This window comes from Brachycentrus maculatus, unplaced genomic scaffold, assembly GCF_059751285.1.
Source record: "Brachycentrus maculatus isolate JH-2025_06_01 unplaced genomic scaffold, ASM5975128v1 h1tg000472l, whole genome shotgun sequence".
Classification (NCBI taxonomy): Eukaryota; Metazoa; Arthropoda; class Insecta; order Trichoptera; family Brachycentridae; genus Brachycentrus; species Brachycentrus maculatus.
Window position 1 is genome coordinate 864,377 of NW_028281219.1, and position 22,796 is coordinate 887,172.

General features: G+C 28.8%; 1 protein-coding gene across 2 annotated transcripts in view; it reads left to right on the forward strand.

Moving 5' to 3' along the window:
• The window catches only part of LOC148302235 (tyrosine kinase receptor Cad96Ca-like), a 105,719-nt gene that overhangs the window by 60,799 nt on the left and 22,124 nt on the right, over positions 1-22,796 (forward strand). Inside the window, exons 5-6 of one of the 2 annotated variants that reach the window (XM_088271959.1) lie at positions 3,774-3,899; positions 16,966-17,101. In XM_088271959.1, coding sequence (XP_088128085.1) covers positions 3,774-3,899; positions 16,966-17,101 — 262 coding nt within the window. The remainder of the gene's footprint in view (positions 1-3,773; positions 3,900-16,965; positions 17,102-22,796) is intronic. The other variant, XM_088271960.1, reaches the window with a different exon arrangement.

Here is a 22,796-nt window from a genome sequence, read left to right on the forward strand (position 1 = left end):
ATATATATATATATATATATATATATATATATATATATATATATATATATATATATATATATACATAAATATATATATATATATATATATATATATATTTATATATATGTATATATATATATATATATATATATATATATATATATATATATATATATATATATATATATATATATATATATATATATATATATATATATATATATATAGATAGATTTATATATATATATATATATATATATATATATATATATATATATATATATATATATATATATATATATACATATATATATATATATATATATATATATATATATATATATGTATATATATATATATATATATATATATATATATATATATATATATATATATATATATATATATATATTTATATATCTATACCTACATATCAATAAGTAGTCGATTCCAATGTTACTTAATGGAACAGAATAATGCTTTGTTTAAATCACAAGATTAAAATGTTGAGTTATAAAAATATAAAATTAAGGCCTTACTCGCTACACCTTTCACCTTTCTTAATTTTTATCGATAATGCTAAGAAAGATGTGTTGAGATGGTTTGGACATTCGGAACGTATGAGTGAGAAAAGAACGGTTTCACAAATTTATGAGGCGAATGTAGTTGGGAAAAGAAGCAGAGGAAGACCGAGTAAAACTTGGCAGTTAGTTAGTTACTCGCTTTAATAGAATTAAGTTAGCGTCTGGCAACGCTGAGCGCCAGACGTTAGTTCATGCCCAATTTTGTTTTAGAAATAATATTGATTTATTTATCTTTTAAAATAAATATTGATTTTTAACTCATTACCTTTAAATTATTCAAAACCATATATTTATTTCGAAGAATAACTTATTTTTTCAATACAAAAACAGCATTTTAAGGAAAAAAAACAATTACGTCAAATGTTACCTGGATTTAAAAAAATATGTAGCGATTTATCGTATACTAGGCCTTAATCCAGTTAGTTTGTTTAACAATTTAATTTTGGAATATCAACTTGTGAGGAATATAAATGAGTCTTTTGTTTAAAATAAACTTGTTAACTAAAATTTTAGTTTTTAAAAAATAATACAAAAAAATCCTACTTAAGGTAGTATTACGAACGCGTGAACTATATAGTGCCTTAAACTTTAATCTTACATTTAACTGTTAATTTCTTACCATTTTGGCATTTCAATTTTCGTTCAAGAAATTAAGGTATTGGTTTTTTCAGAGGTATTTGTTTTTTACTGAATAAAAGTTATGTTAAATTAATTTTTACTACGCTGCAAAACCGTTTGATCAACACTGAAATCATTCAAGTAACGAATTTAATGAATCTTCTTTATATTCTCGTTCTTTGTGCGCAAGTTGATAGCTCCAAGGGTATATAAATTAGAAAACTCCTACGCCTTTCGTTGTTTTTTAGAAATTACATATAAAGCATGCCTGTAGGGAGAAATAAGGAGAAATATATTTCAAACGGTGTATAAATATAGGTGTGCTAAAATTATAAGTATGAAATTTGATTAGATTTTTCAGTATGTTCGTGACCTTTAAAAAAAGGTAAATTGTCTCCAGTTATTTAAGTCGTTGTTGCTTTAAATTGGTAGATGTATAAGTTTTTCACAACTTATAATATTCGCTTATTATAATATTCTTCACATTTTCAGTTGCGCTAAAATATCTAGCTTAGAACTTCTTTTACCTGTTGGAACTACTTTTTCATTCTTTTTTCATTACACATAATTACATTTTACAATAATTTGCATTCTCTGAGTTTTCAAGTAACAAGGGCACATTTTACGATATTTATTTATAAAATTTTATGATACTGTAATTTGCCTATCACGTTATTCAGTAAGAAATGGCCGAATAATGCGATCTACTTAAAATTAACCCACCTTCATTATCAAATTATCAATAGATTTTTTTTGCAATTAGTTTCTTTCAATGAATTAATCTACTCGGCTTTATTTGTTTGTTGCTACAAGATTTTTTCATCAAACGAAATAGGTTTGAAAATTTTCATACATTGTATTAATGGTGCTCTGTGTGTTTTTTTGGGAGGTGCTTTCTTATGATTTGTGTGAGTAATTCGTAAATGGACGTGTAAGGATTGTATAAGCGCATAGTTGCTTGGCCTCAGATATTGTAATTCGTCGAATATTTCTAATATATCTTGAAAACATCATTTCTCGACACACCCTTTTCAAGAAATAATACAAAAGTATCAATTGCTCGATATAATACATCATTCATTAGTTAAAAAAATCTGGCCAATCTCTTAGACTAGGAAATGATGTATATTGCTCATTCTAGCCAATGTGCTAGCCTAGAGAATGACAAAATAATGTTTTTTTCTGGTTAATCTTCTGGTCTAGAAATGATGTGTATTACTTTATTGGCTAATCTGCTAGGTTCAAAAACGATGTGTTTAGCTCTTTTAGCCAATATGCTAGTCTCAAGAACGATGTGTATTGCTATTTTAAGCCATTCTGCTAGACTCGGAAATGATGTGTTATTCTTTTTCTGGCCTTTTTTTTTACCTACTAGCCGTGTGAATGAATTATCTTGCTTTTCTGTTGTTTTATTGTTTTTTAAATGTTTTTATTGTAATAATGCTTGTATTTAGTTGAGTTCGTGCAAACATTATCTTCTTGCTAATTTAAATAAATATCAAGATCTACCATTCTGATTTGATATCTTGGTTAGTTGGAAGAAACAGACTTAACCCAAGTAATGTAATAACATAAATACTACAGTACAATTATTTAAAAATAATAAATCCAATTCTTGGAATGCTTAAATAAACCAGTGTTTTTTATACCAACCATACACTTGTATTAACTTTAATTAAAAATTAATTATTTCTGTTGGAGAACAACGGGAGATAATAAAACAAAATTTATCTTAAACGATGTAATTAAATACAATTTTGAGAGACAAAGCTACAAAAATCTACCCTTTCAGACCACGAAAACAACGAAAAATATCCCCAGCTAGAGCTTTTAAGAAAAAAGGGACCAAACAGAACCAAAAAATGTTGTCTTCGTAATGTAAGACAGTAGTATCTGGATTTTTCAAATTATACCAAACGGAACGCATCACAAATAAATTTCCCATAAGAAAAAAGGTAAATTACACCCTTTAACGCATGCCAGACGTATTCAAAATGGTGATATTGGCTCATTTCGCATCTGAAATGTTGAATCCCTGGAACCAATAATGCCATACTAAGATCCACGCATAAAGAAATCATTGTAGGACAGAATTAAAAACGAAGATATTAAGGCTGAACTAGGGATAATTGAAAAGATTAAGAAGAGTTCTTTAAGGTAGTATGGACATGTGGACCGAATGAACGAGAGAATAACTAACCAAGTATACTCGTATGTGGCGAATGTGAGCGGGAGAACAGAACGAGGACGCCCTAAAAAGGCACGATCAGATCAATCAGTACCTAAAATCTGGTGGATTCAAAAGTCTACGTAATTGGAGGGCATGCATGGCTACGATGAAACCCGGTTACAGGTCAAATAAAATTAATGTGAAAAAAATCACATGTTGTTTTATTATATAAAATGCATTTCTACCAAGAAATGTCAGTACGAAACTTAAACATATTGAATTAGTTAGAAGAAACAAAAATCCCCTTAATGATCTATAAACCTTGTACACAATAAGCAAGGTAAATAATAAATCCCATTTAAAAAAAAATAGGAATATAAAAAAATAACTCCTCGGTTGATTTAACCTGTCCTTTCCAGAGCAAGGACCCGACTGGGGGGATAGTCCTGCAGGACGCCCCTAGGCTGGCCATCCAGGGCTGGAGGGTCCCGCGGGCGTTCTCCAACCGTTACGAGACGCAGGGCCGGACCACGGTTAACTCGCAGGTTGGGACCTTCATCCCCGAGAAATCTACTAACCACCATTGCAATTCATCAACTAATATATTCATGAATTCATTCGGCAGTCACTTTGTGGTAAAACCTCTCCATTTTTTGTTTTTAAGCTTTATTTGGTAAATACCACGAAATTGTGGTATTTACCAAGTAAAACTTAAATTACAAACTTATATTTTATCTCACCATTATTTTCGCTTCAATAGATAGTTGATTTTTTGCTTATTTTTTTATTGCTTTCATATTATTTCATATGTTATAGATCTTTGTGCATTTAAGTGGCAGGTTTATTTTTTCTAAAATTCTAACTCATGAATTACATGAAATTATAGAAATTTTAAACATAAAGACTAAATCCTCTCATTTGTTTGTAAGGGTCTTAAACTTGCAAATTTAAAGTCTAAATAGGAATATGGTAAATTGTATTGCAACAAACGTCATTGGACGTAAGCTTATTTAAAAAAAAGTTTTGTTGCACGAAAATGTTGATTATTGAAATTCTTCTTCTGACCCTTATCCGCAATAAATGGTGCGTAGGGCACTTCATAAAAATTGTATAATGTTTAGTTTTTTTATGAGGGTAAAGTGATCAGTCTTACGTTTCAGAAGCCAGTTCAAACTGATATTAAAGACATGTTCAAATGAAAATCACTTATTTATTTAATTACACCAAACGTGATAACCACTTCACTATGAAGACAAACATTTACTGTATTTCATAAATTTTTCTTGGTTACGAGCCATAAATACAAACATGTGTAAAAAATAGTAAATTGTATTATTTTTGATCCAGGAAAATCTTATATCAATTTACTTTTGTTCACAAACAGTTGTCGCCAAATTTTAGTTTTTTTTTGTTTTAAAAATAAAAAATCTCTTTAATAGTGTTTGGTTTCTCTCTATTCAGTGTTTGGTTTCAATATTTAAAGTATTTAATGTATTTAAAGGTAATTGGTTTTCACTGGAGCATTACAAAGTATAAAAGATTATTTTAAATAGGGATATGATGATTATCCCTTGATTTTACATTTTTGTGTAGGTAAAAATTACATTAAAAGTTGTCTCACCGCATGCCTAGTTCCGAAACAGAAGCATCTAGGCTTCCTGAGAGACCTTCTCTTGCAAAGCATTTTTTTTTGTTTTTGTAAGTTGCGATAAAAAAATGTGAAACAAAATTGTATCCCGATTTTACAGTAAAATTTATATTTAAAATCATTTAATGTGTAAGTAAACAAGTCATTTTTTATGAACCTATTAAATTAATTAAAATATCAAGTCTAAATATTGAGTTTACAAAATAAACTCAAAATCAGTCTGAATTCTGAATTAATCTGAAAATTGAATCAGTCTGATGTGAGGCTAGACAAAATTCTGTTTTATACACAACAAGGCTTGAAAACCAAGATTTTATATATTTTTTAAATCAATTTTAATTTGTCAGAAAAAATATTTTGAAAAAATTCATTTTGTCAGAAAAATATATTTTAAATCATGGTTTTCAACCCCTGTCTTGTTGTATATATAACATTTTAGCCTCACACCAGTCTGATAATGTCAGTTACGATGAAACCCGGTTGCTAGTCAAATAAAATTCATGTGGAAATAACTACATACTTATTTGTTATTCTTTTTTGACATCTCATCAAAGATGATGATGAATATGGAAGTCTGGGCATTTACGGGGCTGACGACCGTCATATGCAAGTGTAAGTGATCACTTTACACACGTGTAACATTCGTTTTTGTATCGAATAAACAAAGTTTTCTTCTTTTCATCGAAAGAAATACATATTTTGAGAAAATGAGATTTCTTGAAAGGTACAGAATTTTTCAATAAACGTATAGTATTTTCTAAAAAAACTTCATTTTCCTATATACATATATTCCAAGTATTATAAGTATTTGGACACACTCAAAATGTTGTACATATTTGTTATTTCATTCTATAAAATACATACATTTCCTCGATGAAATGTCAGTATAAAACTTCCATACAATAAATTTTATACAAAAATAAATACTCGTGAATTGAACTATAAATCGGTATTTCAGGTACTACGAAATTATATTATATCATCATATTAACTGAAATTGTATTATCCTACAGATAGTGGGTAACGCATCAGCTAGATTAGACTAATGCTGCTAGCCTATGGGCTTTAGGGAAAGAGAATCCTTAGGGACTTCTAATTGCATTTTCCCATCTCGTTGTAGCACTACACACGGATATCTTCCATACACCCTGTTTTACCACATCCATTACCAAAACCTTTACTTGTGTATGTATTTTATATTCATGGAGAGTTCCTACTACATAATCTAAATACATATTCCTAGGCATGTTAATATTATGATAGTCAACAGTCTGGCTTCTCCTGAATAGTTTTACGTGGTGTCTTCCCAGCAATGAGCAAATGCTGAGTCCTTGATTGGCCTACACTAGATTATCCCTCCTATTCCCAACACAGATTTAAATAAAAACATATTTATTTAGTAAGAAAAAACAAAAATCAATTGAATGAACTGTCAACCTTGTCCATAATAATCAAAGTAAATAATAAATGCAATATCCATCAATGGTGCTATGGTGGTGAAGGGTGGTATTATTTGCATGCTGTGGTAGTGATTGTCCTGACGAAGAGACGGATACGTCTCGAAACCAGTAGACATAAAAATCTCGGTGAGTGATTATATACTAATATTTTTTAACATTTTTGTAAAAAAACAAATAAATAAAGAAAAGTTAAAGACACTAAAGAAAGGAAAAGCTAGAATAAGCTCTTGTTTTATGAAGGAAGAAGTAATATGTATTATATTACAAGGCAAAGACGAAGGTAAGCATAGTATAGGAAGAAGACGTATATTCTGGCTTAAAAGCTTCAGAAAGTGGTTCCACCGTAGCACTAAGCCACTGCTTAGGTCGGCTGTAGACAAAATAAAAAATACTTGATGATAGCCAGCCTTCAGTTTGGAGTAGCACAATAAAAAAATGAGATTATAAAATCTATCATTTTTAATGAAAAGAAATATGTAAACAAAGATTGAACACACTCAAAATATTTTTATCAAATGTACCTGACTTTAAATGTTTATAAACACAATAACTTGAAAATTTATTTGTTTATTTTTACCAAGCATAACAGTTTTATAAAAATAATCAGATTGTAAAAAAATAACGGCAAACCATTTTTATAAATAATTGTTTTAAATATTCAAATGCTGTTAATTTTACTTTAACATAATTTGTAAGACGAACAATTAAAATACAGACTTTCAATAGGTAAAGTTGGAGACCATGAGCACCAAAAAAATTATGGAGAAATTTGGAACATCCTGTGTTCATTCTTGGTTGACTATAACATCAATATTTTTGAAAATATTTGGGAAAGTAAATAATTAAAATCAATTATTATTTTGAATAAACTTGTAAATTGGTAAGAGCCGCTAAAATATTATTTAAAATAAAAAAATATCAATTAAACTAAAAATTTTCTCCTTCTTCTAACCTTCATTCGCACCCGATGGTGCATAGGGCACTGCATCACATTAACGCAGTGTTATCTTGATCGTAAGGTGATCAGCCCTCCGCTTCAGGTACCAGTCAAAGGTAATATTGAATAAATATTGTGGTCAAAAATCACTCATATTTATTTGATCCCTCTCATGGGATCGTACCCGAGACCCCCAGACTCTGGAATTAAAAAAAATGCTTATAATGTGCTTATTTAGGGGACTAATGAAGTCGACAGATTATTTTGTTTTAATCATAATTAAAGGATCTTACCCCCATAATACGATATCTTCTTAAATTCTTACTATTAATAATGCTGAATATCGGATAGATCTTCCAGTATAATCATATAATATCCTCCTTTGTAAGGGATTATAATGATTTCCCTCGACAACTAATCATCTTCTCGCGCCATTATTCCCAGTTTATCTTAAAACTTCAGCCTTTGTCACTTCTCAAAGAAATCCTTAAGTGAAGCGTAGGTACTTATACTTAACCCTACAGAGAAAATTTGAATTCAATCTCACAATTGTATTTATTTACATATATTTTTTCACTAAGTATAAGAAATTTCAATAAGCTTATTCAAAATAAGTTGCATTCTTTTAATTCTATTCTTCATTGATTTAAAAAATGTTTCAATAAGGTTTAATAAGCTTACTTAATATTTAAACACATATCGCTCACTCCTTTCATCAACCTCACATATCAAAAATCGTCAATTTTCAATTGCGCTTGTTTTTGGAATGCCCAGAAAATGAACTTTATCCCAGCAAAAGCGGTATATTTTTAACTTAATATTTACCCGCTATAGGGCAGAAAGTGTTGTTTTTCCATTTTGAAGAAAAGGTGTTGTTTAATTATTTTTTTAATATGCTAAATATTTTTCAAATGGAGAAAAACACATTCATTAAAATATCTATTCAAATAAAGTTCAAAAAATGACTCGATATTTATTTTTAATACATTTTATTATATTTTTAAACTTTAAAAACGATATCCTGAAAAATCAAGTTTTTTTTATATTTAACGATGTTAAAAGGAGTGAGCGATATAGCGAGAATAGTTTCAGTTAGTCAGTTAGTAAACAGCAAGCTTATATTTTTACCTATTAATGAAAACATTTTTATTTTTTACATTGATAATTTCGAAAAGGTGGTCTTATACATGGTTTTATTTTTATATTCAAATAGATATTATCAATAAAATTATATTTGCGTAATCAGGTTTTAACTAAAAAATGGTTTTATACAAATATTTAATTTTTGTATTTACATCGTTGTGTCCGCCTCCGTAGCGTAATGGCCAGCACGCTTGGCTACCGTTCTTGAGGTCCCGGATTCGATTCCCAGGGGGGGTCAAATAAATAAAAGTGACTTTTTCTCTCTAATATTTATTCAATATTACCCTGGACTGGTACCTGAAGCGGAGGGCTGATCACCTTTACTTCGTGTGTTACCGATCAATATACCACTGTATTTATATAATGCAGTGCCCTATGCACCATTGGGGTGCGGATAAGGGTTTGAAAAACCTTTTTTTTTTAGTTACATCTTTATTTTATTCCTCAAAGATAATGCCAAATCAATAATTAAAATATATCTATATTAATGATTAAAGCCGTGAAAATCGACATTGTAGATGTTGAAAAGTTATCTCGTACAGTTGAGTGAATGACTTCTTTATCTTCAACATCTTGACATGTTCATAATTCAGAGCGAATTGATTTCCCGCCATACTGGAATCGGTAGTAAATGGAAGAATAATACCTCCATTCAATATCGCTTACCGTATGAAAGTCCTTTCATATCCCATCCGTTCCGGCGATGAGATTTGCATTATAATGCCTTTGTACTTTGCTCTCCGGCATTCTTTCAGAATCTACAAATGAAACTTTTACCCTTCATGTAAAAGTTCCCATTTCAGGCACTGAAAAAGATTCGGATCTTAATCGTTCGGTTTGGCTGCATTTGTTTCAGCACATACTATCTAACTTCCTCCCTAAAGGTTTGACTAATAAGTGGTACTTTTTTGATTTCCGGATAAGGATGGTATTCATTACTTTATCTGGGTTAATGGTTCTTTCCAGCTAAAGTTGTTTTATATAAAATTATCAAATATATATTAGGAGTTAGAAGTGCGTAGATTTGCGCTATAGTTAGCGTGATAAGCTTTAAATTATCTAGTTCAAACCCAAATTACGTAACGACTCATTTTAAAGAAGTCATTAATTATAATTTATGTTTGAAGCACTAATGTTTTGATTTTTTAGTTTATAATCAAAATGGAACTTTGTTTTAAAATCACTATAAATATTTTATTATAACTTAATTAAAGTGTCTACCGGTTTCGAAGCTAACCGCTTCTTTATCAAGACTGATGAATATTTTATTATTAATCAATCTTGATAAAGAAGCAGTTAGCTTCGAAACCGGTAGATATTATAATTAAGTTATAATAAAATATTTATAGTGATTTTAAAACTAGGTTTCATTTTAATAAGGTCATTAATTGATTAGATCTCTAGTCCGCATGAATAGTTTGAAACAAACCGTTTTCGGTTACCACGTTTGAAATTCTTGGTTCGATTTCACAGAGAGTAAAAAAAAAAGTGTGTTTTCTGTGTAATATGTATTAAACATTACTCTGGACCTTACCGGACTGTTCGTCTTGTATTCATATAATTACCGATCAACTTAACATTGCATCAATTAGATTCAGTGCTTTATCTCCTTTTGGTTTTCATGAGGATAAGAAGAAGAAAAAATACTTTAAAGGAAAGGCAGACCATTTAGTAAATTTTCTTTTTTGTGAAGGTTTTAGTATACATAAATTAAAACCAAGGAAAAATAAAAAATCGATTTGAAAATAAATGTCAAGTGATCTTGACAAGTAAAAATATTTCAATTAAAGTATTACGAATAAAATAATTTTCCAAAATATAAGTGAAAAAAAATAATTGAGAACCGTTTTTTTAAATCGTCTTCTAGTACATATATATGAAATAATTCGGGAAGAATCTTACAAGTGTTTCATGGAGATCTCTACTACATAAAAAAAAAACTTATTCAACTTAACTGTAGATGGTGCCGAGAACTCGTATGTGTAAAGAGGTATCGGTTGAAGCCTGCATACTTTACTTTATTATTTTAAATTTTATTATTGTGGTTATCAATCATGGATAGAATGGTGTGTGTTACACTTTATAAATTGACACCAGTCTATGACAGTTCGTAAGGTATGTAAATACCCAGACATCTATATAGAGATGAACACTTATGAACTTTATATTATAATAAGGTAGTTGTAAGATCATTCAAGAAATATTCGCAAATATTTTACTTGTTGAATAAACTCCAGATAACTTTGGATACGCGATATTAAACAGAATATATCTTTAGTTCTAAAACAAATAGTGAAAGTAATTACCAACCCTGTATATATTGAAGTTACTCAACTATTAAACATTGAGTACAAATGTCTCACTCCATTTCGTAGGCATTTTTTTCCATAGTATTTGGAGTTTGCCCAAATTTTTATTCATATGTGGATTTACTCCAATTACAGTTATTTATACTGATATATTATCTTCAAAAAATAAATTCAATCACGGTTATACTGCAAAAAAGTTTGCCAGTAAGAAAAAAACAAACATTGGTTGATCAATTACGATTAAGAACTTCGATAATGTAGAAATAACCGAACACTTTGTAAATATGTTAAAATATGTTAAAATGAAATAACCGAACACTTTGTGATATATTAATGCAATTCCATCACGAAGTGTCAGTGGATAATATAAATCTATTAAAAAGTGCCAGCGTAGTTCAACTGATAAGGCTTTACATAAAGTTATGTTGTAAACGGCAAATGGCAACCCAACATTTGTGGTTCAACAAGGAGTGTAACCAGTCTGATGATGTCGGTAACGACGAAACCCGGTCGCTGGTCAAATAAAAATAAAGTGGAAAAGCTAAAAATATTGGTTTTAATCTAATAATATATTGTAAATATATATTTAGTATTCCGTTATGCTTAACGAATAATTAAAAATTGAACTATTTAGCTTCAAAATTAGTATTTTTTATATAATAATTAAAAAAATACCGTGTTATTTTTGCATTTATCATTCAATCAAAATTAATACAATTTATGGAAATGTCATAGAAGTACAAGATCCAAAACACATAAATATATCAAACAAAACCTAAAAGTTAGGTTTTATTTGACTGGAATAACAAAGATGCCCGGGAATTTTCGTCTTGTTCTGTAGGTTTATAACGTATAAGTTAAATACATCAAAAGCGAGTATCGCAAAACATAAACAGTATTCCCCTACAAACCTACCTGTCTTAACTGCCAACATAGAATTTATCTTTTCCCACCCTTTCAGCATAGAGCGTTGTATAATATGATATTTAATGACTCGTTGGAAAAGAGGAAAAAGTACATTTAACAAAAATATCTAAAAAACCTCAAAAATGAATGCAAAATCATATCTTACACAGTCATTGAAAGCTCGGCTTTATGGTTTTATCGCGGGTTTTTTGGAATCGTAATATTTTTTCTTTGAAACAAGAAAAGCTCGTTAAAGCCAAGTAGGTGGGGATGGAGTTATATGATGATTATATTATCAAAATGATTTTATGTTAGAAGTTATCAGTTCAGTTATTTTTGAAGAATCAAAGCAGACAGAATGTTGATCTCCGAAACAAGGATGATGGTTGTTCGAATGGTAAAATAAGGAAAGAATGCAAGGCTGAGATAAAAATTATCGATAAAATTAAGAGAAATGTGTTGAGATGGTTTGAACATGTAGAAATAATAAATCGAGTGAAACGGAAGTAGAGGAATACCGTGGAAAACTTGGCATGATCAAGTATTTCAGATACTTGAATGTGGTTACGTGAGAAGTCGTAATTTTCAGTGAGTATGTATGAGGAGATGCATGAATTTGGAAGAGGCGAGGATTGGTGTGTCGCTCTATTACCTCTGCCTACCTCTATGGAGATGAATATTTTTTAGATTAGAGAAATATAATATAAAACAAGAAAATTTTAATAATTATAATTTTGAATTATACCACTTTTAATAAAAGTAAAATACGTCTTCACTTCTCTTTGTTTTCCGGAAAAGTTAGTACGCGAAAAGTTAAGACAATTATTATTTTGTCACGAATGTGTGGATGAAATTTCATCATCTTAGAAACTTTGCCTTGAGAGTTGTAAACGATAGCACTGTATTTTTAAGCATATGAATATCTACGTTCGACATCATTCTGTGGAGCTTACTACAGCTCGTTAGTTTCAAAGCATGTTGCTTGGCGGAAACTGCAAAACCGTATATTGCTTCTACCCTGCAAAAGTAATCAAAGCTTAATTTTTAATACAATTTATATTTGAAGCACTAACTTTGTGATTTTCCATTTATAATTAAAATGCAACTTTGTTTTAAAATCACTATAAACATTTTATTATAACTTAATTATAATGTCTGCTGGTTTCAAAGCTAACCGCTTATTTATCAAGACTAATAAATCAGTCTTGATAAAGAGGCGGTAAGCTTTTTTTTTTTTTGAATTATCTAACGTCCAATAGACACTGAAATCTAGCTACGGCTTATGCAACACCGTTTATCATCTCCCTACTCAGGCTTCAACTTTATAAGTTTCATAGCCTATGCCTACTTGTGAGTGGATTTACTCTTTATGTTTAATTGTACTATAATTTCATGTAATTCATGAGTGAAAATTCTAGGCAAAAACATTCGCGAGCAATAAGCTTTGAAACCGGTAAACATAATAATTAATTTATAAATAAGTTTTTAAAGTGATTTAAAAAAAACAATTTAATTTTACTTAATTTTTAATTTCATTTACTGTTGCTATGCGGTTATATCAATCGATTTTAACCTTCCTTAATCTCTGAAAATAACACAAGCCCCTAAGGTGATATTTGAAAGACCAATTCCCTCTGCCTTCCCCGCAGGGGTAGGCAGAGGGAATTGAACGCCACACCACTCTGTCTTTGCAAACATTCTTTGCCTCTTCTACATTCATGCATCTCCTCATACATACCCGACGATTGTTACGACTCCTGACCCGGCCGCTTTCAAGTATTTGACATACCTGATTGTGCCAAGAAAAAGAAATAATGCAAAACTGAGATAAGCATTATTGATACAATTAAGAAAGGTATATTGAGATGGTTTGGACATGTACAATAAACGAGTGAGGAAAATATCTTAAAACGAGGTGAAGTTTTTGGAAAAGGGAATAGAGAAAGACCGAGTAAAACTTGTCATAATAAGTTCATAATGCATGTCTTACTTGTACAGTTGTGGTGCACAGTTGTAACAATGAAAAAAGTATACAAGAAACAAATCTTAGAATTTGATTTTTACTTCAAGACATTTAATAAAAAAATTCAATATAAATAACATCCGGTGACACGAACCGTTCGATCATTGATCACGTATCGATGGATTTGACCATAGATCGCGGGAATATTGATAAAAATGATTAATAAAATACCACATATTTCAAATATTTTGTAACAAAAAAAAAATTTAAAAATTATTATTGTAATAACTATTCTCTCTACCTACTGCGGGATACACGATGGTAAGTTAGTTAGTTAGCTTAAAAGATAAGCATCCCATTTTCGAGTAAAACGTTAAGCGGGGTTTCAAATTCCTTACATATGTACAAGAAGGTAAATTTATCATTTATTTGGTAATATCACTCTTTATGAAAGTCAATTTTGATATGTCTTTCTATATATTCAGCATATTTATAAAACACCGTGTGATGATTATTTTGACGTGCCCTACGTAAAGTGTTCTAACTACATTTTTATCAATTTTGAGATATTTGTTGTATGTTATCAACTGAAAAAAAAATACGCCTAGTTTTCAGGCGCGCGAGACGCTATCTACATAATTTGATCGTTTTAAAACATAAAGTCTTAAAACGATTAAATACATTATTTTATCGTATTTCTGGATTTATAATAATCGTTTAGAATTTCAGCGAAAAACCGTTAGTTAATAAAAAGAAACACGTTGAAAAAATCTTCCAAGCTCTCTCCTGTAAAGTTACAGATTTGCAGATAGAGTTCTTTACATAGGGGCCGTCGATTTATCCTATTTAATCTTTTGAAATTTCAGTAATATACTTTTAAGTCATGGGTAGTATAAGTAAATGTAACACAGGATTAAAGGTAACTACATAAAGCGCCCAACAACAGGTAGAAAGCCATAAAAATACTCAGCATTTTATCTTACGTTCGCCATCTAGAGAATTTTTAATATATTTGGATCAATTTTTGTCATTTTCCGATTGCGGTTGAGTATTGAATATAACCAAACTGAATTTATACACAAACATTTATTTTTTACAATTTAGGTAAGTTAAGGAATGGGTTTTTGTATGTTATCTTCCAGACCGAAAAGACCAAACCATATTTGAACCTGTCAATTTCAAAACCCCCCAAAAAAAATTAAAAATTTTGGATAGGAAACAAGTTAAGAGAAATATTCTAAGTTACAACATTTTGAGTGTGTCCAAATACTTGTTCATAAAATCTGGATTATCTCCAATTACAGGAGTTTTTTTCATATTATTTTTTTGACATCTCATAAAAGATTAAGAATAATATGGAAGTCTGGGCATTTACGGGGCTGACGACGGTCATAGGTTGGTTTAAGTGATCACTTTACACACGTCTAACATTCACCAATTCTACCCATTATTGACAACCACACTACTCAAGTTCTTGGAAGTTCTATATGTATGAACCAATTTTGAAACATAATTCTTGAATCACTAGAACTTCACTAGAGACATCTATGGGTGAGATGAAAAACAGCTTTTTATTGAAAAACTCTTATTATGATAACAGTTAAATAGTTAAGTTTTTTTTTACTTTTAATAAAGTGATTACTTAAAACAGCAAATGATAGGCCTTAAGCCCTATAAATGCCGAGACTTCCATATTTCTCTCCATCTAAAAAACTCTCAAATGGAGTTCAATACAGAAATTATGTACAATGACTTTTATATTCTTAAAATATTGTGAAAAAATTCGTTTGTAAACAAAATTGATAAATACAATGATAAGTAAAGAATTTTTTTTTTTCATTTTTATTGAAACTTCCCGTAACCATTTTGGGCGTTTTTGAAATTTACTGGTTCATTTCATCTTATAGACAGCCTCCGGCGCCAAAGAATAATTTTTCGCCTTGGTAGTTCCTTATCTGTCAAATCGACAAGCAATATTTATAGGTCTTCAGTATGTAATTTCAATAACAACAATATATGTTTATTTTTTCATTCTAAAAAAACACATAAATTCGTTTATCTCTGTCGAACTCCGGCAGACCATAGAAATGTATTGAATACAATGGATACTGTGAGACATTTTATTTAAAAAACTGATAAAGTGGCTAGTTGAATCGGGGCGACTACTCGAATATACGAGAATCTCTAGAACGGGACACGAATACCTGTCACTTCTTGCTTATTGTATCAACATATCAACAAAAAAGAAGCCGATAAAATCAGAAATCAGACACTTTTCATGATAATCACTCTTCTTGATTTTGGTTGGATGGAAGATATTGCTTTTTAGCAATAAGCCCACCAATGTACTAATTTCTCTTTAATTTTTTTAAATTAAATCCCTTACCGCACCCCCATGGTGCATAGGGCACTGCATCATATAAACGCAATGTTATCTTGATCGTTTACAATTTGGTTTAATCATTTAATATTTTCAGTATCCAAATTATAACTATTACGTCATTAAATCATATTTATTAAAGTATTGGTATTTAAATTATGGTGATATTTTTTTTTCTTCATTTTAAATTAAACCCTTATACGCGCCGAATGGTGCATAGGGCACTGCATCATATAAACGCAATGTTATCTTGATCGTTTACACATGAAGGAAAGGTGATCAGCCCTCCGCTTCAGGTACCAGTCCAGGGTAATATTGAATAAATATTAGAGTGAAAAAATCACTTATATTTATTAAACCCCCCTGGGAATCGAACCCGGGACCTCCAGAACGGTAGCCGAGCGTGCTGACCATTACACTACGGAGGCGGACATAAAGTACATAAAGTTTAAATAAATAATCTGTGCTCAAAGTATACTGGTTTTATATATAAATGAACCAATCTTAACAGATTTTTACAAATCTACTTCCAATATTATTAATGTTTAAAGCATTTACTTTGTGGTTAGTCACTTTTACTTTTATTTAATGACAAAACGTTTACCCGGTTACCCGGTTGAGCGTTTTGTCGTAACCACGGTTACCCGGTTGCTGGTAAAATAAAATTAATGTGGAAAAAATACATGGTTGTTATTTTATTCTATAAAATGCAGTTCCACCAAGAAATGTTAGGACAAAACTTAAACATGAAATATTTGATTTTTTTACACGTTTGGAAAAAGGGTTGTTTAATTTTTCATGTAAAAGACTTATATTTGTGACTTATATAATATATAAGACTTATATAAATATATTTGTGTTACAGATTTCTTCGGGAGTCATGGATACGAAGCCTCCAGCAGATAGATGGGAATTTCCTCGTCATCACTTGAAAGTCTTTGATATCCTCGGAGAAGGAGCATTCGGCCAAGTTTGGAGATGTGAAGCTACAGATATTGATGGTAAGACTCTTAACATCATACGTACTTCTTAAAACGAAACATTTTTTAAAAATTTTAATCTTTATGTTTTAAATAATAAAATAAAAATGAAACAGAGGTAAAAGACCACTTCTGATTTTACTATGGTTAGCATAATAAGTTTTAAGAATATTATTTTTAGACATCTCATCAAAAATAAAGAAGAATATGGAAGTCTGGGCATTTACGGGGCTGACGACCGTCATAGGCTGGTTTAAGTGATCACTTTACACACGTGTAACATTCACTAATTCTACCCATTATTGACAATCACACTACTCAAATTCTTGGAAGTTCTGTATATATGAACCAATTTAGAAACCTTGTTCTTGAATCACAAGAACTTCACTAGAGACATCTATTGGTGAGACATAAAGAAGCTTTTTATTAAGCAGAAACTCTTATTGTTTCATATATACAGAACTTTCAAGAATTTGAGTAGTGTGATTGTCAATAATGGGTAGAACTGGTGAATGTTACACGTGTGTAAACTGATCACTTAAACCAGCCTATGACGGTTGTCAGCCCCGTTAATGCCCAGATTTTCATATTCTTCTTTATCTTTGATGAGATATCAAAAAATAATATGAAAATAACTAGTAATTGGAGATAATCCATATTTTGTGAACAAGTATTTGGACACACTCAAAATGTTGTAAGTTTAAAGAATGTGTAGTTTTCTAGTCGTATAACATTAATATTCCCTCAATGGTATTTTACAATTATTTAGTTTTTATATTTATATCACTATGTTTTAAAACAAATTTTATGCCAAATTAATAAATAATATGTAAATACAGCTTAACCTATTTCACTTTATCTTTCTTCTCTTCCATACACACTCACTCAAGGCCTTTAGTTACGAAGAATTTTAATTACAGCATGTTTTAAATTCCAATTCATTTTATCATACTAATATTTTTTACCCGTCTATACATCTATTTATTCCAGCAGAAACACAAAGTTTTAAAAACAAACACCATAATATTGCTTTGATCTTCGAGTTTTGTTTAATGATGAAAGGAATACCAAATGTGTGTTTGTTATTTATTTATTTTATATTAGAAATATGTTTAATTTACATATAACAATATGTATATCGAGTATATATTTTGGCAAAATACACGGGTGGATAAATTTAATATTCCTATGATAATATGTAATAAACTTATTGGTATTTATCTTAGTAAGCAAAACTATTTAAATTTTCTAACATTTTCAAGTAATACAAATATAGCATACTAATTTCCGATAATATTTGTATCGATATTGAAACAAACAATTGAATCAAAACGATATATATACATATAAATATAAATATATATATATATATACATATAAATATAAATATATATTTGTATATATATATATATATATATATATATATATATATATATATATATATATATATATATATATATATATATATATATATATATATATATATATATATATATTTATATATATAATATATATATATATATATATATATATATATATATATATATATATATATATATATATATATATATATATATATATATATATATATCTATATAGTTGAATTTAAATTTAAAAAAAAATAATAAGAAAAACTATGTTTATCACTAGAACGTGCATACTATAAAAGCTTTATAGGTGTGTAAAAAAACTGAAGTGTGAAGTTATTTGCTACTCGCTGAAAGCATTCACAGAAATCAGAGTTTTTTTGTTGAATACCAAAATCGCTTTCAATGTCATGGAATTTCATTTAGAAATTACAGTAATGAAATATTAATTTAATAAAAACAGAAGTGTCAAACTCGATATGATGTATATGTGTAGGATTTCACCCTCTATTTTTAAGCTTAGGGGTTAATTGGATAGAGGTGACAGAATTATTAGATTTTGGAAATTAACATGGGATGCTAAGTATTGATTTATTTAAAAATATTTGTGAGAAACTTTTAATTAAATATGTAATATAAAATAAAGCGTAATCGGCAAAAAGTCTGCTAGATAAATTTGCGAGTAAAAAATCATAAAAGTGAGTTGAAGTTATATTTTTATTATTTTACTGTCCTTCATCAATACCCAAAAGTTTGTATACTGTATCGGATTAACGCAGTATAACGTTTATCGTAAATTACTTGAAGGCAAGATGATCAAACTTACAATTAAGTCAACAGTTCAGGGTGATATTGATATAGTAATAATAATAATAAATAATAAATCCCCTACCGCACCCCAATGGTGCATAGGGCACTGCTTCATATAAACGCAGTGTTATCTCCATCGATTACACATGAAGGAAAGGTGATCAGTACTCCACTTCAGGTACCAGTCTAGTGTAATATTGAATAAATATTAGAGTGAAAAAATCACTTACATTTATTAAACCCCCTGGGAATCAAACCCGGGACCTCCAGAACGGTAGCCGAGCATGCTGACCATTACACTACGGAGGCGGACAAAAGTAGTAATAATAGATAAAGTAGTAAATCACTTATATGGTATTGAAAACATTTTTTTTTAATTTCAAGGTGTACCCTGCAAAGCCTCTATTGTAGGCTTGTCCGCAAGAAGATGCCTGAAAAAAATGTTTTAAATTTTTTTTATTAAGATAAAAATTTTACCTGTTTTTTATTCAAAACATTTTAGGTGTTTTAACTTATTTCAAACAAACCCGGGATCTCCAGCATAGCCAAATGCTCACACCACCTCACTATGGATTATTCAAAAAAAAAATGAGGTTATAAGTCTATTACTGCCTGTTATTAGGTTTTGAACAAATATCGACTCAATAAAATGTTGGAAAAATATTGAAAATAAAAAATAAAAACACTTCGGTTCATAAAAAACAGTCCGAAACATACAAATATTTAATGAATGTGCGTCTGTAATATTTCACTCAGATACGACATTTTCTGCGTCTATTCCTACGTAAAAAGGAAATATCGAGAGTAAAACCGTAAATATTGTAATAATATTTCCTTCCGGCTGTATACTACCTCCGTAAAATATTTTTCTAGATTCTACAATAGGTATGAGACCTCGTAAAAGTACCTTTAAACTATATGTATAGATATATATATATATAAATATATATGTATATATATATATATATATATATATATATTTATATATATATATATATATATATATATATATATATATATATATATATATATATATATATATATATTATATATATATATATATATATATATATATATATATATATATATATATATATATATATATATATATATATATATATATATGTATATATATATATATATATATATATATATATATATATATATATATATATATATATATATATATATATATATATATATATATATATATATATATATATATAAGCATTCGGTTGTCAACATAGTCCGAACGACAAGAATACCAAGGGAATATTTACTTTTCATAAAAATTTCATGAACAGCACAACATAACAAAAAATGTGTTTTGTGACTGAAAAACATTCCTTTTTTCATGCTTGTCACGACAGATGGCATCCTGAAATGCAATTACTAAACGGATATTGCCTTTTCAACCGGCCATTATATATTAAACCTCTCGGGCGTCGCGTCGCGACGCTCCGACGCGGTTTTATTGAATTTACACTCACAATTTTATTCAATAATTTTTCTGACTAAATTCGGTTTGTTTTATGTAGATAAGTCTAATGTTATGATAACGCTCGAAAAACTCTATTTTAAAATTAAAGTTCTCGTATTTTCTTAAATTATTTAAAAATTAAAACAGCAAGTAGTTATATGTCTATATAAACGTGTAATAACATCGGTTTTAAGTTAATTGAAACTATTTTACATTTAAGGTTTACTTGGTAAATACTACTTATTCTAAAAAAATATTTAACACGTGTTTCGATGCAATCAGCATCATTTTTAAACACGGTATTTAAAAATGATGCGGATTGCACCCAAACACGTGTTTCATTAAATTTTAAGAAAAAGTTGTATTCACCAAGTGAAACTAAAATAAAAATTGGATAGAACTTATTACAAGTAACTGCCGAATCAATTAATGAAATATTTGTCACCAATTTCAATGGAGACCAGTAATCCAAATCTTATTGTATCATATTAAAAAAAATAATTTTCTCTATTCCTGATTTTGACCGATTAAGTATTTTTTTAAATTATAACATTATTTATTAAAAATCGGTTTTAAGACGATTTTTCATTTTTATTTTATTATATTAATTAGTGCTGTGTTATACACATATCGCTCACTCCTTTCAAGAACGTCATAAATCAAAAAACCTGATTTCTCAGGAGAACGTTTTTAAAGTTTAAAAATATAATACAATGTATTAAAAATTAATATCAAGACACTTATTGAACTTTTTACTATGTAACAGATCTTTTTAGGTGAAACCTGAAGGTTTTTTCTCCATTTGAAAAATATTTAGTTTATTGAAAAAAATAATTAAACAATGCATTTTCTTCAAAATGAAAAAAACAACACTTTCTGCCCTGTAGTGATTAAGTATTAAGCTAAAAATATACCGCTTTTGCTGGGATATAGTACATTTTCTGGGCATTCCGAAAACATGCACAACTAAAAATTGTCGATTTTTGATTTATGACGTTCTTGAAAGGAGTGAGCGATATCTTTATAGCATAAACAAATATAAATTGACTGATATTTCAGTAATTGTGTGGAAAAACAAGATGATTGAAATTAATAAATATAACACTTGAGAACACCACTTTCAAGTTTATTTCTGTGAACACAACTAGCCAAAAGCCACAAGCAGTTTGTGTATTCACCTCTTCATAAGAAAATGCGTAGGTCTCAAAAATAGTCATGTGTCCATAAATACACACAAAAGTGGTATAATATGAGTGTCTAAGGCAAATCATGTGAAAATTTTATTTCCACTTTTGAAGAAAAATTCAATTGCACGTAAAAATATAGGCCCGATTTACTTTTAAAAAGTAATTTTTTATACTTTCTGTTTAAGCAACCTTAATGAAATACCAAAAATAGGGGTTGAAAGAATTTTTATGGTTAATCGTAAAATTTAATTAAACTTTAAATTTATTATTATATAAATGGGAACAAAGGAGCCAAAAATACGAAAATTGGTTTGAATTAACTTTTTTATTACAAAAATTATCCCATTTCAAGCTGTTACATTAATTTTTAGAAACCTTGGAGATTAGTTTAACAAGTAATTGTGTGTAATGTACTTGAACATAGAATGAAAAAATCTTTTTAGAGGTCTTGAGGTCCTTGAAGGTATCAAGTTTATATTAAACGTAAATTACTGCAAATATAAACCAATTTGTAACGGAGTAGAGATTATAATTCTCTACCTAATGATCTATGTGACAGTACTTTACTAGACTTATATGCTTTTTTCATCACTTTTTTATCGGTAATATAGATTACTGTCTTTATACTGATATACATTTATTTAATTTTAAATTTTAATGGGTACTTAGTTACAATGATTAAAGAAAACACTTGTTTTTACCACTTGAGTTTTATTACTTACTTATTTATGGGTACTTAGTTATTTTTGTATTATTATTATTTTTAATTTAATTCTAAAAATGAAAATGTTCCTTTTCTCAAAATCTTTAATCTCTTAAAGTATTCACCAATTGTTTTAAAACGTAGCACTCGTTAAATATTGAGAAGTGTG